This window comes from Zootoca vivipara, chromosome Z1, assembly GCF_965207765.1.
Source record: "Zootoca vivipara chromosome Z1, rZooViv2.hap1.1, whole genome shotgun sequence".
Lineage (NCBI taxonomy): Eukaryota > Metazoa > Chordata > Lepidosauria > Squamata > Lacertidae > Zootoca > Zootoca vivipara.
The window spans coordinates 75,063,823-75,082,976 of NC_142583.1; the positions used below are offsets into that span (position 1 = coordinate 75,063,823).

General features: G+C 50.0%; 1 protein-coding gene across 2 annotated transcripts; it reads right to left on the reverse strand.

Moving 5' to 3' along the window:
- Positions 1 to 2,850: 2,850 nt before the first annotated feature.
- Positions 2,851 to 13,277, reverse strand: LOC118095524 (retinol dehydrogenase 11-like). Of its 2 annotated transcripts, XM_060278287.2 has the most exons (6): positions 13,012 to 13,277; positions 11,045 to 11,284; positions 8,935 to 9,024; positions 7,018 to 7,206; positions 4,752 to 4,861; positions 2,851 to 3,505 (listed from the first exon to the last, which is right to left on the reverse strand). In XM_060278287.2, the coding sequence occupies exons 1-6, from the start codon at positions 13,163 to 13,165 to the stop codon at positions 3,290 to 3,292; spliced, it is 999 nt and encodes a 332-aa protein (XP_060134270.2). In that variant the 5' UTR covers positions 13,166 to 13,277; the 3' UTR covers positions 2,851 to 3,289. The 2 variants fall into 2 exon arrangements, with proteins under 2 accessions (XP_060134270.2, XP_088516900.1); XM_088660774.1 differs by lacking the exon at positions 7,018 to 7,206 and having other exon boundaries at positions 13,012 to 13,269.
- Between the last annotated feature and the right edge of the window lie 5,877 nt (positions 13,278 to 19,154).

Below are 19,154 nucleotides of genomic sequence, written 5' to 3' on the forward strand. Positions count from 1 at the left end.
TTTTTCTTTACAGCATCGGACTTTCCTTTCGCTTCCAGGCATATCCGCAACTGAGCGACCTTTCGGCTTTGGCCCAGCCGCTTCATCAGCTCTGAATCTACTTGTACTTGTCCTCCGCTCTTCCTCAGTAGCATGTTGGACGCCTTCCGACCTGAGGGGCTCATCTTCCAGCGTCATAACTTTTATATGCCTGTTGTCTTTGTCCATAGAGTTTTCTTGGCAGGGATACTGGAGTGGCTTGCCAATTCCTTCTCCAGGTGGATCACGTTTGGTCAAAACATAACTTCTCTAAGTTATTTAAGCCCCTTCGCCACGACAAGGCAGTGATCCATGAAGGGGGTGCTTTTAATATCTCCCTTTTAACAAACTCCCAACCATCATGAACTCCCTTCCCTTTTAGTATTTCTGTCCATGGGATCTCACCCAGCGTTTCCCTAAGTTTTCTGAAGTCGGCTTTCTTAAAGTCTAGGATTTGAGTCTTAGTATGCTTGGTTGCTCCTTTCCGCTGAACAATAAACTCCAGAAGAGCATGATCACTCCCACCTAATGATCCTGCCACTTCTACCCCACTAACCAGGTCATCACTATTGGTTATGACCAGATGTAAAATGGCTGATCCTCTTGTTGCTTCTCCCACTTTCTGGACAATGAAATTGTCTGCAATGCCAGTGAGGAATCTGTTCGACCTTATGATCTTGGCTGAGTTTGACATCCAACAAATGTCAGGATAGTTGAAATCCCCCATTACTACTATCTCACCTCCTTTTGAATGCCTGGTCATCTGTTCCAGGAAGGCTTCATCTGTGTCCTCAGTTTGGCTTGGGGATCTATAGTAAACTCCCACAATGAGATCACTGTTATTTTTCTCTCCCTTAATTTTTACCCATGTAATGATGTGCCAAAGACTCTTGCTCTCATGCAATGAATGTTGGGAAATTCTGCAAAGGATTTTGGGAAGGCTGAGCTGGGAATATGTACTTTTAACCCCGGGAAAGCTTGAGCTGGGAACGGAATTCACACCCCCGTGTTCTACGCTTTGATGTAGTGTTAATTGCAAAGGGTCTCAGCTGAGAAACAGTTTGTTTAGAGCAGTGGTTCCCAACAGGTGGTCCGGGGACCCCCAGGGGTCTGCGAGCTATGCCAGAGGGGTCCTCAAGATGCTATTAGAATAAAAAATATATTAAATATATTTTGTATGATAACAGATTTTTTGTTTTGGCCGCTTCCTGCATGAGCAGAGTCTAGCGCAAAACTAGAATTAGATAGAGGCAGTAGTTCTGCTGTATGCCGTTAGGTGGCGCTTTACAAACACTACTGTTTTGCAAAGAGGCAGCGCACGCATTCTACTAACGCTCACCTCCTCAAGATACTTTGCGCGCGTCGGCTTCATTTGTGCGCTACTGCGCAGGTACCCTGTCTTCTCCATTCCCCTCCCTCCTCCCTGGCGTGCGCTGCCTCTTTGCAAAACAGTAGTGTTTGTAAACAAAGCGTCGTTTTTCGCGGAAGCTACAGTTCGCGAAGTTAAAAATGGACCGTTGGTTAAAAAGTGGTTCGCTAAAATGACAAAGGCCTACAGATGAAGAGGAAGAAAATGCATTTGATGTTCAAGCAAGTAAGTCAGTGACTCTCGAACCAATCTTGTCAGTGTCCATTGAACCTAAATCGTAACTGTAAAAAATGTATAAATATAAAATATAAAAAGACTCTTAATTTGGCTCTCACTTTTTAATTTTAGGATTAGGAATTAATGGGGGTCCTTGTCACAATAGCGGCTCGATGAGGGGTCCTCGAGAAAATTTTGTTGGGAAACCCTGGTTTAGAGGAAGGAGTCCTGATAAGAGAGTGAATTGCCTTCACATGGGAGAGACAAAGAGCTGAAGGCCATTTCAAATGTAAATCACCTGGGGCTCTGGAAAGTGTCCTCTTGACTGACATCTCTAACGGTCAGCTTAATCCTGATGGGTTAATTTGAATAGAAAACAATTGTTGATTGGCTGTGTACCTGTGTACCCTCGTGGGGTTACTTTCACGCCCAAAGGGGGAATTAAAGTATAAAAGTGAAAGAGTCCTTTGTTTAAGTGTGTGATGCCAAGGCTGAGGTCTTGTCATGCCCTGCTACTGGCTGTCTTCAGGAAAAGGCTTGCTACACCATGTGAATCTTTGCCTGATGCTGCGTTCTACCTTTTGGAGACCCGCAGTTATGAACTTTCCAGCTAAGCCAAGATCAGCTAGCTAGTCAGTAAGTTTGTTGTTTTGTTTGTAACCCTTCTTGTTGAATGAGAACTGTTTTTACGTTTTGGTGGTTAACCTTTTAGTTTAATAAAACTTTAAACGCCATTTGTGTTGGGGGTTTACTCGTCCTCACTACCTGAGCTAAACTCAGTGCCTCCGCAAAACCATTCTACCAGTTTGTGAAGTATTTGGTGGGCATCCTTGGAGGAGGGGCCTTGGTGGCAGCAGTTACCCGCAGGTTGGGAGGATTCCACCTGTGTTTTGCCCTTGCCGTGCACCATCTGCCTTACCGGAACCCAGCTTGCCCTCGGAGAAGGGACTGGGGGGGGTGAGTTTGTGACTGAGTGGTGGCTTGGGGACGACGGCCCTGGACTGGAAATGTCTAGGAGCTTTATGACAACCCAGATACTCTCAATTTGGCTTTGAGGTTTTAAATCCTGGATCTCTTCACAGGTATACACATCCCTGACATATAACGCCACTCTTCCTCCTTTCCTGTTTGGTCTGTTTCTCTGAAATAGATTGTATCCCTCTATTACTGCATTCCAGTCATGAGACTCATCCCACCAGGTTTCAGTGATGCCTGTTATGTCATATTTAGTTTGCTTTACCAAGAGCTCAAGTTCATCTTGTTTATTTCCCATGCTCTGTGCATTAGTATACAGACATTGAACTCCATTGATCATTCCCTCATGTCTCTTATTTAAGGATATTTTCCTCCCACCACTATGTCTGTGTGCTGTTTGCTCCATTTGGTCCTTGACATTTGGATGATCATCTTCAGCACTTGACAGATTCCTACCTTCAGGACCACTGTCTCCCTCCCCCACGACTAAACAACAACAACAACCCCAAATAACTTTCTGGTCTTTCCCCTAATGTCGGTTATCAAGTGGGAGGGCAGCAGGAGGCAGCTGCTTCTGCAGAGATCCCAAGCAGTCCGTCCAGGTGAGGAAAAAACTGGAGCAAGCATCCAGGATCGTTGCTGGCAGACATGAGTCCTGCTCTGCCACCATAGGGAGCAGTGTGATTCCCTGTTTCCTTCTCGCAGGCCAGCCTAGGCCACCTTGGCGCTGGCAGGCTCCCTTCCGCCATCATCCAAGCCTACCAGCTTCTCGGAAGCCTCCCAGAGTTTGCGGCCGACGACAGGATCTCGGGCGAGGGGCGAGGGCAGTGCCAGGCTGCAGTCGCTGTCAAAGTACTTCCCAGAGATGCCCTCCACTTCTTCAGACACAGCGCAGTACGTGGTGCTGAAGGAGCCCTGCCTTGGTGACTGGGGAGGAGGCAAAGAAAGAGGGTCAGCCAGCTCCACAACACAGAATCGTCAAGTTGGAAGGGACCCCCAAGGGACATCCAGTCCAACCCCCTGCAATGCAGGGATCACAGGGGAGGAATCAGCTTGAAAACCTCCAAGGAAAACAGGTTTTCTCCATCTTCTGATCTTTGGAGAGGGCTCTGCAGCTTCTCTTCTCCAGGCTAAACATACCCAGCTCCTGCTTTGTATGCTTGGGGGGGGGGGGAACGCCCTGAGTTAGAGGTCCTGCAGCAAGAATGGCAGGTGAGAGCCGGGAAAGGGGCATCCTTGCCACTTAGGGATCCACCTGCAGGCAGGTCCCCTCACTCACACATCTCACCCCGGGGCAACAACATGAAGGGAGGGGCAGGTCTGTCCATGCTTAGAAGCCCGGATAACGGAGAGGAATAAACTGCCTCTGTTGGAAGATGGGGTGCAACTTGGCTTGTAGAAGAGGGGTAGCTCAAGCTCTGGTTTTCCCAGTAGTGATGTATGGAAGTGAGAGCTGGACCATAAAGAAGGCTGATCGCCGAAGAATTGATGCTTTTGAATTTTGGTGCTGGAGGAGACTCTTGAGAGTCCCATGGACTGCAAGAAGATCAAACCTATCCATTCTGAAGGAAATCAGCCCTGAGTGCTCACTGGAAGGACAGATTGTGAAACTGAGGCTCCAATACTTTGGCCACCTCATGAGAAGAGAAGACTCCCTGGAAAATACCCTGATGTTGGGAAAGATGGAGGGCACTAGGAGAAGGGGACGACAGAGGACGAGATGGTTGGACAGTGTTCTCGAAGCTACCAACATGAGTCTGACCAAACTGCAGGAGGCAGTGCAAGACAGGAGTGCCTGGCGTGCTCTGGTCCATGGGGTCACGAAGAGTCGGACACGACTAAACGACTAAACAACAACAAAAGACAGGTGCAGGGGGGGCTGAGGGCTTGGTGTCGGACTATGACCTGGGAGAGACCAGGGTTCAAATCCCCCCCACTTGACACTGGCTGACCTTGGGACGTTTGCGCTTCTGGTTTCCTTGGCTTTATTTATTGTATTTGTTTTTGCTCTTTTATCCCCCCTTGATCTCCGAGGAGCTGAAGGTGGTGCACACGGTTCTTCTCCCCCTCCTCATTCAATCCCCACAACGACCCTGTGGGGTAGGCTAGACCCTAAGGCTCTGAGAGGCAGCGACTGGCCGCCCCCCGAGGACCAGCCTTCGTCCCGTCTCACCTTGAGGAAGAGGATGCCCATGAGATGGTAGAGGAGGCGAACCCAGCAGCTGTAGTTCTGCATGATCTCCGTGTGGACAAGGCCTGGGTTCAGAGCATTGACGGTCACTCCTGCAAGGGAAGCGGGTGCTCAGTCCCCGACTGAGTGCCAGGGCTGGGGACACACAGCGCCCAGCTCTTCCACCCCTGACTGGCAACAGGACAGATCTCTGCCTGGATTCTTACAGGGTGAGAGAACTTGAGCAGGGGGCAAGCAGCCTGGATCCGTGCACAGTGCAAGAAAAGTCCATCATTAGAGCAATCACAGAAATGGGTACATTTTGTCCCGTCCCGTCCCCCGTCCCCCCCGGCGAAACATGGCCCAAGGGTGATGGTGTGATCCACCTTAGAACACGAGAAGAGCCTGCTGGATCCGACCAAAGGGGGGGCCATCTACACCAGCCTCCTGTTCTCTCAGTGACCATCCAGTTGCCCCAAAGAGATGTAATCATAATCATAATTATACTCATAATTTGTTGCTTATACCCCTCCCACCCAGCTGGGTTTCCCCAGCCACTCTGGGCCGCTCCCAAGAGATTAAAAACAGAACAAAACATCAAACATTAAAAACTTCCCTAAACAGAACTACCTTCTGATGTCTTCTAAAAGTCAGATAGTTGTTTATTTCCTTGGCATCTGATGGGAGGGCGTTCCACAGGGCGGGTGCCACCACCGAGAAGGCTCTCTGCCTGGTTCCCTGTAACCTCGCTTCTTGCAGGGAGGGAACTCAGAAGGCCCTCAGAACTGGACCTCGGTGTCCAGGCAGAACAATGGGGGTGGAGACGCTCCTTCAGGTCTACTGGGCCTTTCAAGGTCAGCACCGACACTTTGAATTGTGCTTGGGAGTCCACAGCACACCCAGCCCACCCTCGCGGCCTTTTCCAAGGTTTTGTGGCTTCCAAGTGTGGAGGCTGAGCAGAGCCACCCTGGCTAGTAACCCTCGAGAGCCTTCTCCCCCTCCAGGAATTTGTCCAATCCTCTTTTGAAACCACCCAGGTTGGTGGCCATCACTGGCTCTTGTGGCAGGGAGTTCCAGAGTTTAACTCTGTGCTGCATGAAGGACTTTCAGCTTCGTTTGTTGGCCACGAGTTTCTGGTGTGAAGGGAGAGGGAGGAAAAACGTTTCTCTGTCTTCCTAGCCCGTTGGCAGCAGGTGTTGGTGAGGAGGCTCCTATCGCACTCACACCCAGAAAGGGCATTGTGGGCAGAGGGCAGAGGGGCACATCTGCAATTAATTGCCCACCTCTGAATTAATTGGGGGGAGGGATGGGGTGCCTTGAAGTCTTTACAGCTATCAATGGCTCTACCTCCTCGGTTGGAGGCAGCAATGCCCTGCGTCCCTCTTGCTGGAAACAGCAGGAGAGGAGAGGAGAGTCTTGCTCTTGTGTTCGAATCCTGCTTGCAGGTTGGCCATCCCGGGCATCTGGTTGACCACTGTGAGAACAGGAGGCTGGATTCGATGGGCACTGAGCCTGACCCTGCAGCCAGACTTTTCTGATGTTCATCCTCAGAAGGTTGTGAGCTCGCCTTCCTTGGATGCTTTCAAGCAAGAGTTGGGGGGGGGGGCGTCTCAGAGATGCTTTCGTTTAGATGCCTGCATTGCAGGGGGGTGGACTAGATCAGGCACCCCCAACCTTCGGCCCTCCAGATGTTTTGGACTACAATTCCCATCATCCCTGACCACTGGTCCTGTCAGCTAGGGATCATGGGAGTCGTAGGCCAAAACATCTGGAGGGCTGCAGGTTGGGGATGCCTGGACTAGATGGCTGTTGGAGGTTCCTTCCCACTCAGGATTCCCGCCCACGGGGCAGCCCCTCAAAGGTAAAGGTAAAGGACCCCTGGACGGGTAAGTCCAGTCAAAGGCAACTCAGGAGTTGCGGCGCTCATCTCGCTTTCAGGCCAAGGGAGCCGGTGTTTGTCCACAGACAGCTTTTTGGGTCATGTGGCCAGCAGGACTAAGCCGCTTCTGCACAACGGAACACCAAAACCAGAGCAGCGCACGGAAACGCTGTTTACCTTTCCGCCGGAGCGGTACCTATTTATCTACTTGCACTTTGACGTGCTTTTGAACTGCTAGGTGGGCAGGAGCTGGGACCGAGCAACGGGAGCTCACCCCGTCGTGGGGATTCGAACCGCCCACCTTCTGATCAGCAAGCCCTAGGCTCAGTGGTTTAGACCACAGCTCCACCCGCGTCCCCTAACCGCGAGCGGGAAGGGTGGTGGGCTGACCCGTCCCCTGCAGCCTCCGGGCCAGCTCCACCGTGAAGAGGACATTCATGAGCTTGGTGCTACAATAGCCCTTGTCAAAGTTCTTGGGCTGCTCCTTTCCGCTCAGGAACTGGACGTTCGCTTTCCCCTGGTGGTGTCGGAAGGAGGAGACGTTGACGATGCGCGAAGGGGCCGAGGCCTTCAGGGTGTCTGCGGGGTTTGGAGGACACAAGAAGAGGGCACAAAGGGTGACAGGCTGCTGATAGGTAGAAAAGAATGGCAGATCAAGTTGAGGGATTATGCCAAAATGGAAAAAAATGACCGCAAGAATCAGAAATCAGGAAGACCACCATTTTCATAAGGAATGGGGAACATTGATAATTTATCTTAAAACCACTGTAAACAGTATAAATCTTTAGTGGGATTGGAAACCTGTGCCCCGCTTAATTGTAAAAAGAAGAAAAACAGCTTGTAGTTTAATGGTGAATTTTCGACACAATGGAGAGGTAAAAGATTTGGATTATCATAAAAGATGCAGGAGGAAATGATTAACAATAGGACCCACAGAGGAGAGGAGGGAAATCCAAGAGATTCTTGGGAATATTGTGTCTATGGGACTGCAAAAGTTGATCTGAAAAACCAAATAAATAAATAAAATTTTATTTAAAAAAAACAACTCGAAAAAAGTGTGATGGGCTGGAGCAAAAGACCCTCCTACGTACCAGTGAATTGGGAGGGATTGGGGCCGGGCTCAGCCCCTGCCCCACAACGCCCACTTCTCTCACTGTCCCACAGCGGCTGCTTCCCCAAGTGGCATTTGCTCCCTTTATGGGGAAGGGTCCCCATAGTTTGCCGGTCTACACTCAAACTTTTTTGGCCCCCCACTTGATTCCATAAACTCATCCCCAGCAATCCCTTCGCCACCTACAAAAGACCCCATTATTCTTAACATCATCAGTTCTGGGCACCACAGTTCAAGAAGGATACTGACAAGCTGGAACGTGTCCAGAGGAGGGCAACCGAAATGGTCAAAGGCCTGGAAATGATGCATTTTAATTGTTTGCTGTTGTAATTTCTCCTCAATTTTTTTGTTTCCTCTTTTTGTAAGCCGCTGTTCTTCTTCTTTTTACAATCAAGCGGGGCATAGGTTTCATTAAATAAATAAATAGCTTGGAAGAGCGCTTGGCACGACCCGATTTTATTGATAGCGCAATCAAATTCAAAACACGAACCAATTAATTGCACGCTTATTTGAAATCCAATGAAATCTGCTCCGTTTAATTAATTTAACAAAACAGAGGCACTTGCCAGCTTTTCAATGCCTGATATGTTGTGCAGATGCCTGATGGTCGTCTTCCAAAGCAACTACTGTACTGTACTCTATTCCAAACTTAAGAATGAAAAGTGCAATACTGGTGGTCAACAAAAGAGGTTTAAAGACTGTCTCAAGGCAAATCTTAATAAAGGTACCAGTAGTATAAACACCGACAACTGGGAAACACTGGCCTGTGAGCGCTCCAGTTGGAGAACAGCCTTGACCAAAGGTGTCATGGGCTTTGAAGAAACTCGATCTCAGGACGTGCTAAGAGGAAGGCACGCTTGGCAAATCCACACCGTGATCAACTCCCACCCGGAAACCAATGTCCCCACTGTGGAAGGACGTGTGGATCCAGAATTGGCCTCCGCAGTCTCTTAGGGACCCATTGTTAAAACCGTGTTTATGGAAGACAATCTTACACGGCTACGAGTGATCGCCAAAGAAGAAAGAAGAGACTCCTTTACACCTTTGGCAACCCCTTAGGGAAAACCCCGCCCCTCCGGGGGGCGATATCCCCACCCCACTTTGGGAATACTGATCTAGATGCCTCCTGAATCCCCACAGCTAACCCTGGAGGTCAAGCTATGGGGCTGGGAGGGGGAAGAGTGGCCTGGCCTTACCTAGAAGCAAGTTGGTGAGCAGGAAGTGGCCCAGGTAGTTGGTGGCGAACATCAGGCTCAGTCCCTCAGGGGTGACCTTGAAGGGCAAACCTGGAGGGAGAGAGAAGATGGGGAGCAGACTGAGAGACAGACAGACAGACAGACAGACAGACAGACAGACAGACAGACAGACAGACAGACAACTTGCCCAAGTGGCAAACGGAGCTGGATCTGACATGGTCCTGAGTTATTCCTTCCACCCCCTGAAATGGGCACAAGTGAGGTCCTTGCCCAAAGTCTCCCCTGGAGCAGACACCAGGAAAGGCACCAGCGGAGAGAGAGGCAGTGTGGTGCAATGGCTAGAGTTGGACTAGGACTGGGGAGGCCAGAGTTCAAATCTCCACCATTTGACCATGAAGCTCCCTGGGTGATTTTGGGGGTCAGACACTACCTCTCAGAGTTGTTATTCTGGGGATTACGGAGGGGGGGGACCGGGGCCAGATTTAGGTTTGATGTGGCCCTCAGCTACTGAAGGTAATGGGGCCCTTTCTATGTCCAGCTGTCCTTTGTCAACAACAAATTGTCCTGTTTTTTGTGTTGAATAGATGCTATATGGTAATTGAGGGAGCTACCGTAATAGGTCCATACACAACACAAAACACTGTTGCTGTATGTCGGTTTTATTTTATTTGTTTTTTATCTTATATTTTGGAAATGTGCATCTAGGTGTTTTTCCCTTTAATTTTTTGGGGAGGCCGCAAGAGAGTGGGGCCCTAAGCTAGAGCTTGTTTAGCTTATGCGTAAATCTGGCACTGGAGAAGGACGGATGCCTCCTGGAGCTCTACACCACCAGGAGAGACGGGCTGCTGGATCAAGCCAAGCAGGGTCCCGCTCGCAATGGCTTTTCCAGAGGTGACGTCGCCGCACGAGTCTTTTTGGCAGCACCTGAAAGAGCAGAGAATGTATCTCCGCAGAAGCCAGCTTTTGCGCTCCAGAGAATCTACGCTCTTGTCTTTCAGGCGCAGCAAAACGCTTCGCTGTTTATTTTGTGCTCCGCGGAGGCTGACAGGTGAGGTGCGCTGCGCAGGTGACAGCTGTCCTCCCGTGTCCTCCCAGAGGTCTGCAGTCCACACTTGCCTTGGTGGACGAGCCCTAAGAAGAGGAGGGGCCTCCGGCTGGAAGGAGATCCCAACAGGACAGGAGAGAGACTCCCTCAATGTCAGAGTGGCAAACTAAAATTTGCCAGTATATTGTTGAACTAGCCAAGATGACAGCGTCAAGCCGAATGCAATCAAAACAAAAATTAAGAAAGGGATGGAAGTGGGTTGAAGAATACATTGCACAAAATTACGGCAGTAGAAATCTCTGGAGAAGTACTGATTGAGTTCATGAAGCTCAGATGCAATGATTTTGAGACAAAGGGTTGCTCAATGTGATGAAGAATTATGAACCGAATGTTAGCGTTTGAAGGATATCGTGCTCGTGGCTGAAGGAAGTCACATGGGTATTTGGGCAAATGGTGAGTTGGGTATAGGGTTAGATGTGGGGAATCCGTATATCCGTATATTATATCCGTATATATAATAATAGCCTATAATATGTGTTAATCATAGCTGCCAAGTTATCCCTTTTTTTAAGGGATTTTCCCTTATGCTGAATAGGCTTCCTCGCGAGAAAAGGGAAAACTTGGCAGCTATGGTGTTAATATGTACAGTATAGGGCTGAAAATGTACGGTAACTAACATGTTGTAATATATATACCGGTATTAGGAGATCCCAACAGGAAACCAAGAGGTGCCTTTGCTTAGGTACTGGGGCGCGCGCCCTGCTGTCTAGTGGGTGCGTCCCGCCGGGATTCCAGAATCGGGGCCAATAACCCTTTGGTGCAGCAGGCAGGCGGCACAGTCCAGCAGTCTTAGCCCCCAGGAGCAGAGGCTCTGCGGCTTCCTAGCATAGCTGCCAAGTTTTCCCTTTTCTCACGAGGAAGCCTATTCAGCATAAGGGAAAATCCCTTTAAAAAGGGGATAACTTGGCAGCTCTGCTTCCTAGAGGCCCCCTGGAGAGGTTCCGCAGGCGAGCAGCAGGGATCCGATCCTACCCACTCCTCTTTCTCCAGAGCCCTGCCACTTACCTGCGGCGCCGGCGTTGTTGACCAGGATGTGCAGCCGCCCCTCTTCCTCCAGGAACTGCCTGGCGAAGCTCCTCACCGACTCCATGGAGCTGGTGTCCAGGATGCGCAGGTGGACGTCGGGGTTCCCCGTGGCCCTGCGGATCTCCTCCACGGCTGCCGCCCCTCTCTCTCGGCTGCGGCACGCCAGGATGGTCCGGGCATTCCTGCGCGCCAGGTCCAGAGCCACGCACTTGCCAATCCCTGCAGCAGCAGCAGCAGCAGAGCCGGGGGGGGGCAGTCAAGGGCCAGGACCGTGCCAAAGCCCCTCACCAGCGCTTGGTGGGTCTTGGCGGGGCGCGCCCGGCTTCCACCCACCCCCACCGGCTGCCCTATTGGTCTGGGAACCCAACCTGACCCAGCTGGCAGCAGCAGGCTCGTCCTTCTGCCCAGATCCTGCACCCCGCTCACCTGCCGCAGGGGAGTAGGGGTTCCCTGGGAAGGCCCCCAGCCAGGCAGGGTCAGTGGGTCTGGCTGTCAGCCAGAAGGTCGGTGGTCTGAGCCCATTCAGGGACAGCTGCCTGTGGGCAGGATTCTGCCATTGCAGGCGTTGGACTAGAAGGATGACCCTCGGCGTCCCTTTCAACTCTGCAGTGCTATGAAGTCAGGACAGAGGCATCAGCCCAGGCCAGCTCCTGCCACCCCCGCCACCACCCCAGCCCCATTATTTCAGGGGGGCAGGAGGAAGGAGGGCCCAGCAATCCCCGCAGTGCTAAATCAGAAGAGGCTGCTGGATCCGGCCAAAGGGAAGCCACCCCGGCCCTGCGTCCAGTTCTCACCGCGGCCAACCAGGTGTCTATTATGGGAAACCTGTAAATAGGATTGGAGCCCCAGAGCCCCCTCCCCCCCCTGGGGTCTCCAACAACCAATACTGGACTCAGAAGCTCTGCTCCCTTCAGCTGTGGCTCGCAGCCCTCGAGAGCCCTCTCCTCTTCCAGGCATTTTCTTTTATTTTAACATAACTATTTTTTATATAATTTTGTTTGTTTGTTTGAAATATTTTTTATTTGGTTTTACAAGTATAAAATTATACTTGTATTACAAGTGTAAAATTATAACAATACGAACATCCATATTTACAGCTTCCTTCCTCCGAATCTCTGGACTTCCCACCTTCCCCTCCTCCATGGGTCCGCCAGGCATTTTCAAGCCTTCTAGGCTGGGGGCTAAGCAGGCTTCCTCCTGCTGCGGCGGGAGCGAGTTACATAGTTTAACCATGCGCTGCAACGTCGTCGGATCTGTCCTGCTGCAACATTCTCTCTCTCTCTCTCTCTCTCTCTCTCTCTCTCTCTCTCTCTCTCTCTCTCTCTCTCTCTCTCTCTCTCTCTCTCTCTCTCTCTCTCTCTCTCTCTCTCTCTCTCTCTCTCTCTCTCTCTCTCTCTCTCTCTCTCTCTCTCTCTCTCTCTCTTCACACCCACCCAATTGGACAATGCAGCAATGCAAGAACCTCAACTAGATCATACCCGACAGGTGTCCATCCAGCCTCTGCTTCTGTTAACCTTGAACTCCCACATCACATGCATGGTGTTCTAATAATATTAGGGTGCACGTGCAAGGGAAATGCACGCCCATGCAGACATAACCCGCAAATTCAGAACCACGCAACAACTGTGTCTCGAGATTTCCACATGGCAGGAGCTTGGACTATATGAAACTCGGGGGTCCCTTCCAACTCTATGATAAATGACCCTCCAGAATCTTGAGCTGAGATTCCTGTCCTGCAGGAGGTTGGGATAAATGATTCTGGCAGTTCCTTCCAACTCTGCAATTCTACGATTCTGTTTTCCGAAGCGTTCCATGGGACCTTAACCCCTTTGCGCAGCCCCAATAAGCAGGTAAAATCTACCAGGTTGGGGGTTGGGGTCTGGGGAGGGGAGGGGAGGGGTCAAGGCTTACGCGCCCACTGACCCCAGCACAGCTAGCGGACTCACCACTGTTGGCTCCAGTGACCACGGCGGTTTTGCCACGCAGATCCACGGGACAAGCCGCTGGTCTCCACGCTCGCCTCCCTGCCCAGAGCACCACGGACAGGACCAGGGTGCAAGGCACCCAGACAGGGTGCCAAAAGAGGGCTAGCAGCTCCATGGGGGCCCCGTCTCCCCGAGACACAGCCGGTGCGTCCTGGCGCCCAGCTGCGCTTCCTTCCCTGCAGCGCTTCTCCCTCCCCGGGAGGCGCTCCGCTCCGCCGGCTGCAAAGAAAAAGAGTGGCCAAGGGGTGCGAACTCTGCCAGTCCGGGGCAGCAGGGTTGGGGTTTAATTAATAGCCAGCTTTTCCACTGGGCAGGGAGCCAGCAGCGGGTGGGTGCGGCGGGTGTACTGTTGTGTCACCCTGGGTGTTACCTTGGGAAAGAAAAGGAGAGCTTCCCCCGTCAGCGAAAGCTCGGTCCATATTCATATCCAAAGGCAACATTGTGGGCAACAAGAAGTGTTTTCGGCATTGCTCTAGTTTTGGATTTTTTCTTGCTATAATATAGTCTTTGATTGTGCGCACTCCTTGTGCCTCTGGGAGTTTCAGCTATAGGTTTCTCTATTTTATCTACCTATTAAATCCGCATGGTGCCCTTCATCCAAAGATCGCAGCAGGGCAGCACACAATATAAAAATAAAAAATGAGAGCACAACATGCAGAACGAAACGAAGACAATGCAATCACCCTTCCCCCCCCCCACCCCGCAAACACATTTTATGAACATAGGAGCAAATGAAGAGGCAGGCTGCTGGATCAGGCCAATGTCGGAAGGGACCACGAGGGTCATCAAGGCAGGAATCTTGTGCTCAACTTGGAGCTTGAACCCAACATCCTGCTCTTTCAGCCTCTGCCTCGCGTGGTCTGGGCACTCCTGGGCATCCCACGAACAATTCTGGCTTGTTGCTAGGTGCCGCCTCAGGCTCCAGGGGGCAAAACACCTCCGCACCCTGGCAAGTCCCCCCTCCCCTCATAGAGGGAAGGCTTCGCGAGGCGTCTGCAACCAATGTCCAATTTTCACCCGTTTTGAGCCCTGGTTGTTAATGCTCAGGAAGTCTTTATTTTCGCATAGAGGTGAGGCGGGCCTGATCAGCGCCCCCAGGCCATCCAGGTGTAGCATTTTGAGAAGCAGCCTTTTGGGAGAAGGCAGGGGACTTCAGAATCAATCGACTTTTCTTTTTAAGAAAAGCCTGTTCTTTTTCTTTTTTTAAAAAGCATCTTTGTAAATAGAAGAATGTGTGTTTGCACACAGTGGGGGCTTGGCAGAGCTGGAGTGGAGTCAAGCAGCATACAGAAATGTTTATCTATATCTCAATCTATCTATAGATGAGCCTTGGGGCCCTTCCAGCTGTACAATTCTATGATTCCAAGCTAGACATTATTGCATGGTTTATTCCTGCAGATCATGACATCAGTGAAGTTGGCATAACTTGAGATAAAAAGAGACACCCACACACCCCTTCACGAACTATCTCCATCCTGATACTTGGAATTTGGTACGGTCAGCAAACTTGACCGCCTCGCTGCTCACCCCCTGCTCTAGAAAATAAAGTAACTTATAGGTTGTTGTTGTTTAGTCGTTTAGTCGTGTCCGACTCTTCGTGACCCCATGGACCAGAGCACGCCAGGCACTCCCGTCTTCCACTGCCTCCCGCAGTTTGGTCAAACTCATGTTCGTAGCTTTGAGAACACTGTCCAACCATCTCGTCCTCTGTCGTCCCCTTCTCCTAGTGCCCTCCATCTTTCCCAACATCAGAGTCTTTTCCAGGGAGTCTTCTCTTCTCATGAGGTGGCCAAAGTATTGGAGCCTCAGCTTCACGATCTGTCCTTCCAGTGAGCACTCAGGGCTGATTTCCTTCAGAATGGATAGGTTTGATCTTCTTGCAGTCTATGGGACTCTCAAGAGTCTCCTCCAGCACCATAATTCAAAAGCATCAATTCTTTGGCAATCAGCCTTCTTTATGGTCCAGCTCTCACTTCCATACATCACTACTGAGAAAACCATAGCTTTAACTATACGGACCTTTGTAAGCAAGGTGATGTCTCTGCTTTTTAAGATGCTGTCTAGGTTTGTCATTGCTTTTCTCCCAAGAAGCAGGCGTCTTTTAATTTCGTGACTGCTGTCGCCATCTGCAGTGATCAAGGAGCCCAGGAAAGTAAAATCTCTCACTGCCTCCATTTCTTCCCCTTCTATTTGCCAGGAGGTGATGGGACCAGTGGCCATGTATCTTGGTTTTTTGATGTTGAGCTTCAGACCATATTTTCCGCTCTCCTCTTTCACCCTCATTAAAAGGTTCTTTAATTCCTCCTCACTTTCTGCCATCAAGGTTGTTTCAATAGCATATCTGAGGTTGTTGATATTTCTTCCGGCAAACTTAATTCTGTCTTGGGATTCATCTAGTCCAGCCTTTCGCATGATGAATTCTGCATATATGTTAAATAAACTTATATAAGTTAAATAAACTTAGCATATAAGTTAAATAAACTTATTTTAACTTTAATTTAATTTAACTTTAACCCTGCTTATTTAACTTATAGGAAATAGGGCAAATTAGATACTGTGTATGCACCAGAGTTTGTTAAGGGTGCTGTGAATTGCAGCTCGGTGACAGGTAAATTACAGTTCCCAGGAGACTTTAAAGCGTTTACCTGTATGCTGCATTGGCAGGCTGCAAGGAATTTGCACAGGATGAAAGTTAAACCTATGAAATTAATTAAGAATGGCTTCGGAATGGTGTGAAGTAATAAACAGTATGTACTGTACAGTACTGGGAAAGCCAAACACCAAAGGACATGATGTTCCTCTAGCCCAGCTAGTAACATGCAAGTGAGATTAGCAAATTTCATCGTTACGAATCCAAGGCAGAAGAGTTGTGTAGCCTTCAGATGGGCAAAGGGGAGCACAGAGGAGGAGGAGGAGGAGGAGGAGGAGGAGGAGGAGGAGGAGGAGGAGGAGGAGGAGGAGGAGGAAGAACCCCCTCTCAATAAGAGCCCCCCCCCAGCAAGTAACTAACTCTGGCTCACACTGCACCTTTTATCCATGTGGAATCGGACGGGGGCTGCTGGACCTTCCCCATTGCTTGCAGCATGAGTCATATTGGTGGACCCACATAACACAGAGACCTTTATCTCTCTGGGAATGGCAAGGGAGTGGCTGGGCTCTTTGCTTCATCAGCAAGGCACCCTGATATGCCCTTGATCCTGGCTTGCCAAAACATGGCATATTTCCCCTTTGCTCCTGCCTTCATGCCTCCTGCACATATCAGGGCCTCAACAGACAGAAGAAACAGATAGCAGACAGGCAACTTCCCTGTCCTTTTAAGCCGCCTGCGAAAAACATTTTTCTTTTTAGACAACCCGACCCACATCTAGAATGCTGGTATATATATATAATCATAATCGCTGGGTTTCAATTTTCTACCATTAATTTTATTGCTTTTTTGTATATAATTTTTATTAAATTTTACAATTTAAAATACTCATTTAACATCCTTAAGATATCAAAGACTTCCTTTCTTCTATGGTTCATTTTACATACTATAAATCCCTGCATATTTTACAAAAACTATACCAATCGGTTTTCCATTATTACATCCATCAAAACTCTGTTACCGGTACCTCCGAGGATGTGGACAGGCTGCTTGGACGAGTGAAACCAACCACCTGTCTCCTTGATCCTTGCCCATCCCGGCTTATAAAAGCTAGCCGGGAAGGGCTGGGCGATGGGCTTCACGGGTTGGTGAACACTTCTCTCTGTGAGGGAGCCTTCCCACACCCGCTGAAAGAGGCGGTTATTAAACCGCTTCTTAAAAAAACATCTTTAAATGTGTCCAATATGGCCAACTATTGCCCAGTCTCAAATCTTCCATTCTTGGGCAAGGTGATTGAGCGAGTGGTTGCTGAACAACTCCAAGCACGCCTGGAAGAAGCGGACCATTTGGATCCCTTCCAGTCGGGATTCAGGCCTCATCATGGGACTGAAACTGCCTTGGTCGCACTGGTTGATGATCTCCGGCGGGCTAGGGACAAAGGTGAGAGTTGTTTCCTAGTTCTGCTGGATCTCTCAGCGGCTTTTGACACCATCGACCATAACATCCTTCTGGACCGTCTAGAGGGGTTGGGAGCTGGGGGCACTGTCCTACAGTGGTTCCGCTCCTTCCTCCTGGGCCGTGTTCAGAAAGTGGTGGTGGGGGATGAGTGTTCAGACCCCTGGGCTCTCACTTGTGGGTTGCCTCAGGGTTCTGTCCTCTCCCCCATGCTTTTTAACATTTCTAGAAATAAATGATAAATTGCAAGAACTCAGGCCAAAAGAAGATGGATTTCAAAAAAATCTTCACAAGGTTTTATTGATGTGATGCGGAGTTTAAATGGGAATCAATCCCAATGTCGAAGGCAAATAAAGATAAATTCCAGTAAAAATCAGGACAAGGCCCTGTTTTGACTATTCTTCGTCAGCAAAGATTCACAGGTCAAAGTGTACCAAGTATGTTTACGCCTTGCTAGCTCATACTTGGTACACTTTGCAAACATACTTGGTACACTTTGACCAGCTCTACCTCTCTTTCAAATCAGAACCAGTGAAGGCAGCGAAGGTCGTGTGTGTCTGGAGGCAGTTGGAGGATGGATGGCGGCTAACAGATTGAGGTTGAATCCTGACAAGACAGAAGTACTGTTTGGGGGGGGGCAGGAGGCGGGCAGGTGTGGAGGACTCCCTGGTCCTGAATGGGGTAACTGTGCCTCTGAAGGACCAGGTGCGCAGCCTGGGAGTCATTTTGGACTCACAGCTGTCCATGGAGGCGCAGGTCAATTCTGTGTCCAGGGCAGCTATCAGCTCCATCTGGTATGCAGCCTGAGACCCTACCTGCCTGCAGACTGTCTCACCAGAGTGGTGCATGCTCTAGTTATCTCCCGCTTGGACTACTACAATGCGCTCTCCATGGGGCTACCTTTGAAGGTGACCCGGAAACTACAACTAATCCAGAATGTGGCAGCTAGACTGGTGACTGGGAGCGGTCGCTGAGACCACATAACACCGGTCTTGAAAGACCTGCATTGGCTCCCAGTATGTTTCCAAGCACAATTCAAAGTGTTGGTGCTGACCTTTAAAGCCCTAAATGGCCTCGGTCCTGTATACCTGAAGGAGCGTCTCCACCCCCATCATTCTGCCCGGACACTGAGGTCCAGTGCCGAGGCCCTTCTGGCGGTTCCCTCGCTGCGAGAAGCCAGGTTGCAGGGAACCAGGCAGAGGGCCTTCTTGGTAGTGGCGCCCGCCCTGTGGAACGCCCTTCCATCTGATGTCAAAGACATCAACAACAACTACCAGACTTTTAGAAGACATCTGAAGGCAGCCCTGTTTAGGGAAGCTTTTAATGTTTGATGGATTTCTGTATTTTAATATTTTGTTGGAAGCAGCCCAGAGTGGCTGGGGGAACCCGGCTAGATGGGCGGGATATAAATAATTATTATTATTATTATTATTATTAAATTATTATTATTATTATTTACACTGTTGAATTTATCTTAATGCTGTCAGTGTTGTCAACTGTACACAGTTATTTCCCATATATTCAATAAACGTTTTCCAATCTTCTTTAAACATATATTCTTCTTGTTCTTTTATTCTATATCAGGGGTCTCCAAACTTACCCAGCTTCGGGACAGTTCCTACGGCCCCGATTGTGCGGTGGGTCGGAGGGCGGGGGAACGCGCTCCCATACGTGCGTGCACTTGCTTTTTCTGGCGTGGCGCGGTGCCTATAATGGCTTCTGCGCATGTGCAGACATCATTTCCGGTGCACTTCCGGGTCGGCACGACACCAGAAATAGCTTGTGCGCATGCGTATAGGAGCACGTTCCCCCACCCTACGGCCCGCACGTGCGCACAAGCTATTTCTGGCGCCGCACCGACCTGGAGATGGGCAACCGCACTGCAGCGCACCAGTAAGAGCGGCCAGCGGGGGCCGCACAATTGGCTTGCGCAGGCCACATCCCGCCCCCGGGCCGTAGTTTGTGGACCCCTGTTTTATATGTTAAGTCTGCGAGTTGTGCCAATTTAAGTTGCCATTCTTCTTTGGTTGGGACCTCGCTCGTTTTCCATTTTTGGGCACAG

Excerpts from the sequence above, each read along its gene's own strand:
- LOC118095524 (XM_060278287.2), bottom strand. The coding sequence starts at position 13,165 with ATGGAGCTGCTAGCCCTCTTTTGGCACCCTGTCTGGGTGCCTTGCACC. Across the intron at positions 11,285-13,011 it reads GGTCACTGGAGCCAACAGTG|GGATTGGCAAGTGCGTGGCT; the intron begins GTGAGTCCGCTA and ends CTGCTGCTGCAG. Across the intron at positions 9,025-11,044 it reads CAACAACGCCGGCGCCGCAG|GTTTGCCCTTCAAGGTCACC; the intron begins GTAAGTGGCAGG and ends CTCTCCCTCCAG.